At 39.8% G+C, this 8,583-nt stretch overlaps 1 protein-coding gene across 1 annotated transcript; it reads right to left on the minus strand.

Moving 5' to 3' along the window:
* Nucleotides 1–6,311: 6,311 nt before the first annotated feature.
* Nucleotides 6,312–8,300, minus strand: LOC108175716 (salivary acidic proline-rich phosphoprotein 1/2-like). The gene is made up of 2 exons (XM_017338102.1): nt 8,237–8,300; nt 6,312–6,589 (listed from the first exon to the last, which is right to left on the minus strand). The coding sequence occupies exons 1-2, from the start codon at nt 8,298–8,300 to the stop codon at nt 6,312–6,314; spliced, it is 342 nt and encodes a 113-aa protein (XP_017193591.1).
* Between the last annotated feature and the right edge of the window lie 283 nt (nt 8,301–8,583).

The following is an 8,583-nucleotide window of genomic DNA, read 5'->3' on the forward strand; positions in this document are numbered from 1 at the left end:
ATAAATCAGCGTCACAGGTCACTGTGAAATAATACCAATGTGTCATTATCTTGTAAAGACAAATCTAGAAATCTACATAGTTGTAAACATAAAATCTTCCAGTATTGAGAAGATTCACTGTCTATGTTATTGACTTAATAATGTACTGATCTTAATAAGAGGCAACATGAAGCTTATAGAATTCATGAATCACAAAATTATGATTCCTGGTCCAGTTATATAAAAAAGAGAAAGCTTTACATTTTCAGAAGATTTACCACAAGAACTTTGTCATTTTAACAGAGTTGAAAATTAGCTTCTGGATTTGTACCAATATTCCTATATTTAAGATTTATTTATTGATTGATTTAAAAGCAGAGTTAAGCAAAGGGGTTGAGGGTGAGAGAGAGATAGAAAGTGAGTGAGAGAGAGAGAGATCTTCCATTCACTGGTTCACTTCCCTAATGGCCACTGTGGCAGGGACTGAGCCATGTAGAATCCAGGAGTTTCCTTAGGGTCTCCAACGTGAGTACAGGGGCCAAGGATGTGGGCCACCTTCCACTGCTTTCCCATTAACATTAGCAGCAAAATGGATTGGCAGTGGAGCAACCAGGACTCAAATTGGTACCCATTTGGAATGCTGGCTACTCAGGTAGTGGCTTTACCCACTATGGCACAGTGCCAGCCCAACCAATATGCTTTGATCACTATTTGCAAAAAAAATTTAAATAAATTCACTAAAATCTAAGGCTTTCTGAAGGATGTAATGTTAGGAATGAATAAATTAAATAGATTAAAGCACAAAAGTTTATAAATAATTACTTCAACAATGATCATGTTATCTAGCATGTCTACCAAAAATTCATGTAACATTTTTCGGGCTTAGGCTCATAGAGTTTAGCTGAATTATTTATGAGTTATAAATAATAGATATTTATTACATATGTAGGTCAATGCCATGTAAGATAAAATTGAGAAATGATTGCCAAACATATGTTTATATAATTTTAGCTTCTTATTACAAAGAACAAAAGATATTTTGGTGTATTAACATATAGGTGCTGTGCCACTTTTCAAAAAAGTACACCATGACTTTAGAAACACCACATGTTTCTAAAAGTAGCATTACTAAGAGAGAAAAATTCCAATTAATATGTGGGAATGAAAAGTAGGATGAAAAATAGAAACAACTGGGTGTGAGAAGAGTAAGATGTTTGTGCCAAGTGAACCTAGGAGGTATTATGGGTGTTTTTATTTAAGAAAGATGTGAATTATGGAATGATTGGTTCTTGCATGATGAGGAAGAGGACAACTATAGGACAGAATCTAAATATATCGAAGAAATTATAGACAGTTTGAAAATGAATCATAAAAATATCTATGTGTGGATAAACTGCTCAAGATTTCAATGAATTGATTTAGAAGTTATTTTTGCAAATAGTGAACCTTTAATATCAAAAGCATATTAGTGGGGTTGACATTGTGGTATAGTGGATAACACTGTTGCCTGAGGCACCAGCATCCCATATGGGTGCTGGTTTGAGTTCTGGTTGATCCACTTCCAATACAGCTCCCTGCAAATGTGCCTGGGAAAGCAGCAGAAGGTGTCCCACATGCTTGGGCCCCTCACCCATATGGGAGACCCTAAAGAAGCTCCTGGCTCCTGGCTTCCTCCTGGCTCAGCTTGAGCCCTTGACATTTGGGGAGTGAATCAGTGCATGGAGGATCTCTCTCTCTTTCTCTCTCTCTGTCATGTCCATGTTTCACATAACTCTGCTTTTCAAATAAATAAAAAAAAACTAAAAAAGGCATATCAGTACAAAACTAGAAGTTAACATTCACTCTGTTAAAATGCCAAAGTCTTTGTAGAATGTGTTCTGAAAATGTAGTGCTTTCTCTTTTTTATATGAGTGGACTAAGAAACATAATTTTGTCTTTTATGAATTCTATAAGCTTCAGGTACCTATTATTAGGTCATTACTTTATTAGGTTGATAACACAGAAAGCAAATCTTCTCAATACTGAAAGATGTTATATTTACAACTATGTAGTTTTCTGGATGTGTCTAATTAATGACACTTTGGTATTGTTTCACAGTGACCTGTAATCCTGATTTATTTATTTGTTATTACCTTTTGACATTTTTGACAACTTTCCCAATTAAATTCTAATTAAGTCTTTGTTCAAAATTTTTAAAATTCATTTCCACTTTGACAGTCATAGAGAAATAGAGACAAGCAGAGAGATATTTACCATCCATGGAGTTTTCCCTGAAATGCTCAAAACATCCTAGACTGGGTAAAGCCAAAGCTAGGAGCTTGGAATTCAATCCTATTCTCCCGCATGGTTATCAAGGACCCAAGTAGTTGAGCCATTGCCTGCCTCTTTTCAGGGTGTGCATTAACAGTAGGTGTATCCAAAGCAAATGAGTAAGGGCAAAAGCTAGGATCTCTGATATGAGACACAGTCATCGTAAAAAACAACTTAACAACGGCACCAACTGCATGACTCAAATTAAATCTATTTTTGTTTACATCAAACTAACTTTAGGTACTTCCAGAGGACTCTTGAAATACCTCAAGATAATTTATTTTCCCTTCTTATACAATGAGGAGTGATAGCTGCAGAGATATGTTAAATATGCAGGGGAAATAAGAAAGAAGGTTCAAGTTTCTTTGATTTATATAGATATGTTATTAATATATGCTGGAAATTCCATGACATTCTTCAAAGTCCAATAAGTCCTCACACAGGAAATCGTATTCCTGGTTATTTTTTTTTCATTTTTTTTATTTTTAGACGGGCAGAGTGGACATTGAGAGAGAGAAACAGAGAGAAAGGTCTTCCTTTTTCCATTGGTTCACCCCCCAGTGACCACTGCAGCCAGCGCACAGTGCTGATCTGAAGCCAGGAGCCAGGTGCCTCTCCTGGTCTCCCATGTGGGTGCATCCTCCACTGCACTCCCAAGCCACAGCAGAGAGCTGGACAGGAAGAGGAGCAACCAGGACAGAATCCGGCGTCCCAACCGGGACTAGAACCAGGGGTACTGGCGCTGCAGGCGGAGGATTAGCCTATTGAGCTGTGGCACCGGCTGTATTCCTGGTTATCATGTTAGGTTCTGATAATCCAAAACTAAGAAAGAAAAGCTAGACCTTTTTTTTTTAACTTTTATTTAGTAAATATAAATTTCCAAAGTACGGTTTATGGATTACAATGGCTCCCCCCCCCCATAACTTCCCTCCCACCTGCAATCCTCCCATCTCCCACTCCCTCTCCCAAATTGTACATCTCCTCCCTCTCTTATTCCCACTCTTATATTTAACAGAGATCACTTTTCAGTTAACTTTAAACACCTAAGAATAACTGTGTGTTAATTACAGAGTTCAACCAATAGTACTAAGTAGAACAAAAAAAAATACTAAAAGGGATAAAGTATTAAATTGTGCATCAACAGTGATGATAAGGGCTGATCAAGTCACTGTTTCTCATAGTGTCCATTTCACTTCATCAGGTTTCCTTTTTGATGCTCATCAACAGTAGACTGGATAAAGAAATTATGGGACATGTACTCTATAGAATACTATACAGCAGTAAAAAACAGTGAAATCTGGTCATTTGCAACAAAATGGAGGAATCATCGTGCTGAGTGAAATAAGCCAGTCCCAGAGGGACAAATATCATTTGTTCTCCCTGATCGGTGACAACTAACTGAGCTCAGTGTGCCAAAGGTGACACACTCAGGTTAGGCATAGTAAATCTCTCTCTCTCTCTCTCTCTCTCTCTCTCTCTCTCTCTCTCACTTTTGATTCAGAAGGGAAGTAATATCGCACAGCTGAGTGGAATTGAAGATAGTCAGCTTCTGATCTCTGGCTCCTGGGGGTATGTCATTCGTCTGCTCTTTCCCAAGGACCACAAAGAGAATCTGTTCTGCCCTCAGTGTGGGCTCAAATTCTCCTGCAGTCTCCCACCGGGTTGCCAAGGTTACCAAATTGTAGCGTCTTTGTAGAGTACTCACGTGAACTCCGTGAGTTCTCTCACCCACCGTCTCTTTTTTCATTGTCTCAGTTCATTATCTCCACACATTCTAACAGGTCCTAACTTCCTGTTATTTCACACACACACACACACACACACACACACACACACACACACCCCAGAGTCAGGTTATTCTGTTTTGACTGAGGGCAGGCGCAGATCTGAGGTTGCACACAGCCTTGAGGTCGCGCAGCTTTTACATATATCCAAATTGGCGCCTGCTCTTTGTCTCTTGCTCGCCTTTGTGATGTGGGCAGAGAGAGAGAAACTCCTCCATACCGGTCCCTTTTTTTTTTTTTCTCTCTCCTGTAGTTAGCCTGGTGAACTTTCCCCAGCGGGGCTTCAAGCCTCGTTCCCTCTAGGCTCTATCTGCTGTTTTCCTGCCAATGTCTCAGGTTACTGACCTCACCTCCCCTTCCAGCACAGATGTGTAGTCTCTGCAGTTGGGCTCTGGAGCCATGGGTGTCCTTGCTCTCCCCGTAGGTTGTCCATGTCACATCCACTAGATCCGGAAGAGTTTCCTCTGCAATTTTTTCCCCGAGCCTTTCCCTGAAACTACAGTAACTCCACTTTTATTAAGCTATCTTTTCTTGGACTACCAGTGCGCGTCCTCACTCTTCCGCCATCTTGGCTCCGCCCCCAAAAGCTAGACCTTAATCACATGCCTGAAGAACCACCATTCCTTACTGATCAAAATACATCGTGTTGTCTGCTCTATGAAATCCACTCAGGCTAAGATAGTGGATATTTGGGCTGTTGTGTAGGACATAACTGTGCTTGAAAAAGTAGGGGGGAAAGAACATAGTTGGTTCTGGTGAGAAGAGTCCTCAAAACATGTTCATGTCCCCAGTAACCAGGACAAAATTTTAAAAATCTTAAGTGTTCCTGTGGCTCTGCATCTTCCTCACCCTGGCTGTAGTCCCTGTTCTTCTAAAATGACAAGAATATCAGAGGAACATCTGAAATGTCATTTTAAATGTGGAAGGAATGGTCCTGGAAGAACCAATGAGAAGGGATCCTGGATTTTCTTAGATTGTGTTCATACACTCAAATTTCAGACCCTTAGACAACAAGAAAGAGAAACATTAATCATTCGTTGCAAGCAATTTTATTGTTATATAAAAGACTTATGACTGCATTGATCCGATGTGCTGTCTTGGTGAAGACGTTGTCTTCTTATTCACCTCCTGAAACAATAAAACAAAGCAGGTTTTAGGCAATACTTGATGTGACAAAAAGTTACCAATCTCTTGCTCCCTTTCCTAAGTTCTTTTGATTCACTCTTTCTATGTAGGTCATAGACTATGTGCTCTAAATTGTTGCTTACCAATTAAAGAAAACGATTATTCTTAGGCGTTTATAGTGGTTACCATTGACAATGTTCATGCACAAACTTATTAAGCTGGTCCATGCAATATCTCTTTTAACAGGGAAAAACCAAAAGGGGCCCAAATTTCCATTGACAAGTAATATTTTCAGACATTATGGTACCCCCTCACACTGAAATAGTATACATTTAAAGAAATACCCACCCTACTAAGGAGATTTCTGCATCTCTACTAGCTTATGTGTAAGTTTTCTAGGGAATAAGTTACTGGAAATAAGCAATATACAGATCTGCTACAAAGTCCTGCAACATTTGTGGGAAAACGATGTTTTCTACTTTTGTACATATACTTGTTTCCTAGAAAGCATCCACAAAAGCTCAAGTGGTGGCTTTTGATGAGACATGGTGGGAGGTAGGATGAGAATGCTTTTAAAGTTTAATTTCATGCCTTTTTTAGTGAGCTTAACTTTTTAAACTTGAAAATGTTTTAATTCACATATTAATATTTAAAAGGTGGAGGATGTTTGATAGAATAACTTAAATATTCTTTACCAAGGATGTGGGACCTGAGAGACTTGTGAGACAGAACAGAGCAAAGAATGTTGAGATGGAAACTTGTGACGGGCAGTAATTCAATCACAGCACAGGAGGCACAGGACCAGAAGGATACAATTGGTCCACATCTACATTACCAATATAACTTTAGACAGGTAGTCACTTGGAAAAAGAAATTTAAGGGCTATGTTTCTCAAATCAAAATTATCTCTCAGAGTTTATTAAAATTATGAGGTCTTGCTACCTTATCCCAGAATATCTGAATAGAAATCTTTAAAGATATTGTCATAGCTATGATATTTTAAAATGTTTCAGGTGATTCTTGAACCCAGTCAAGTTATAGGGACATATAATGGCCCTTGTAGACACTGAATTTAAATCTGACCTGAACTGTAGATTACTGGGGTAGTTGGTCTTAGGGAGGTGGTGGTCCAGCCCTGTGGAAAAGTTGTGGCACAGGTCTTTGTTGGTATCTAAGGGGAGGTAGGCGATGCTGGTTTTGTTGGTCTTCCTGTTGGCTCGCTCCATGGTGGCTTTTAGGGGGAGGTGGATGGTGCTCATTCTGGTTGGCTTCTTCTGGTGGTAGATTCTGCTCTGTAATTTCATCTTGATTTTCATCATAATCATCGAAAGAGCTAGCTGGGAGTTCCTCAGGAGGTAGTGCATCAGAGCTCTCATCTTGGTTCTCATAGTCTGTATGTGTCAGTACAAGAAAAGGCAAGTTTCATGATGAAAGATGCAACTCTATGGTGAGCAGTCTGATGCCCGCACAGTCTCTTCCCAAGTCTTTCTCTCAACCCCTCACCTCCTTTATGCACACATCTTTCTTATGTAGTACTACTCTTATTTCATATACTGTGATATGGGGCATCTCCTTCCTTGACTCTTGGAAAAGGATGGCCCTAATATTTGGAAAAAAAGAAAGAGAGAGAGAGAGAGAGAAGAAAGAGGAGGGAGGGAAGGAGAGAGGGAAGCAGGGAGGAAGAAAGGAAAGAAGAAAGAAAGAAACAAAGAGAGAGAGAGAAAGAAAGAGAAAGAAAGAAAGAAAGAAAGAAAGAAAGAAAGAAAGAAAGAAAGAAAGAAAGAAAGAAAGAAAGAAAGGAAGGAAGGAAGGAAGGAAGGAAGGAAGAAAGAAAGAAAGGCATTTTGGATCCCTTATTATTTCCAGATGATATCTCTAGAGACTAACAGAAAGCAGAGCAAAAGTATTACAAACATAGTTATAGGCAAAGTTTTTGGGACTATCAATGACTTGCTGACTGTGGCTCTACATCAGACACCTGAGCCCAAGCTGAAACTAGAGCTGATGTTTCAGGTTCCAAGACCCATTTGCGGGCATTTGAAGAGTGACACAATGAAGGTTAGATCTCCGCATCTCTCTCTCTCTCTCTCTCTCTCTCTCTCTCTCTCTCCTATTTTCCATTCAAAATTCTTAAAAAAAAGTTTGAGGGTTACTTTTGAATGTACCTGATGCTATTTGGGAATCATCTGGATAGACGGCATCTAAGAAAGAAGCACAAGATTAAGTGAAGGTTAAGTTAGGATCTTTCAGGGTTCACAGATATTTGACAGGGGAAGGACTCCTCTACTCACAGTCTACGCATGTTGTAAGGTTCCTTGCCACTCTCTCTGCCACTGCTGGGAAGGGAAACGCTGAACTCCATGTACAGAGAGCCCTATTTGTCTTCCCTTGGATCCATGAAATATGCTGCTAATTTAAGTTAAGTGTCCAGCAAGTTGCCATGTCATATTTTGATAAACATCTAATCTCTTTCTTCATTAAACACTTAGCCAGATGTAATAACTTTTTATCCGCAGGCACAATCAGGAGTAATTATAACATTTGAATAATAAAGTAATCAGAAATATGTGCAGAGCATAGTGACGTTTTAATAAGCATGAGAGAAATATAAGATAAATTTGTGCTAGTATTTCTGTATTTTTATGTACTGTCAAAATTATTATTTGTTTTTCTATATCTGAAATAGTTCTGCTGGCTGTTATCCTGCTCGTCTGAGCTGCATTCCCAGATTGACAGGCAGATGTCCTGCCCTATTTGATTACTGTGATATCTTCACTACTGGACTTCCCTGTGTCAGTCTTGCTGTTGTCCTGCACATCCTTCACAGCCCAGTCAGAGAGATCTTTCTTCCCTTGTGATTTTACCTGGTCATTGTTCTATTGGAACACTTTAGTTCCTTTCATACTTTGAGTAAAGTATCAGGCGATGGTCTTATCATTATCAGAAGAACTGGGCAACCCTATTCTGCTTTTCATCCCCTAGCCCTTCCCTCCACCCCCTCTTTGAAGTATCATCTTCTACCCTGCCCTTTTTCATACCATCATCTGTGGTCTGAGCTGAGCTCAGAGCCAGCAGGGTCACTGACAGCAGGATCAGCAGCATCTTGGAGGAGGCTCTGGAGTTGCTCCCAAGTCTGTGCTGGGAGACTCGGGGCAGTTCCCTTTATACAGAGGAGCAGAACAAGGGCACCTTTGAGCTCTACGCTGTGCACCTCCCAACCTGACACACTAGGCTCGTGTGCTCACATCACTTTAAAGACATGCTATATTTCTCTTTGGGACTTGAGCCCAGCAGGGTGGGGTGAGGTGAAAGATGTCAGTCTCATTTCCAAGGGGTTTGGCATGTGACTTGGGCAAAGATTTTGAACAAATATGTCCAAGGATTC

This window comes from Oryctolagus cuniculus, chromosome 9 (genome assembly GCF_964237555.1).
Source record: "Oryctolagus cuniculus chromosome 9, mOryCun1.1, whole genome shotgun sequence".
In the NCBI taxonomy this organism is placed as follows: Eukaryota; Metazoa; Chordata; class Mammalia; order Lagomorpha; family Leporidae; genus Oryctolagus; species Oryctolagus cuniculus.

Bases quoted from the DNA above. Each gene is read 5' to 3' on its own strand.
- LOC108175716 (XM_017338102.1), bottom strand. From the start codon at position 8,300: ATGCTGCTGATCCTGCTGTCAGTGACCCTGCTGGCTCTGAGCTCAGCT. The intron at 6,590-8,236 runs GTATGAAAAAGG...TGACACATACAG, and splicing joins AGCTCAGACCACAGATGATG to ACTATGAGAACCAAGATGAG.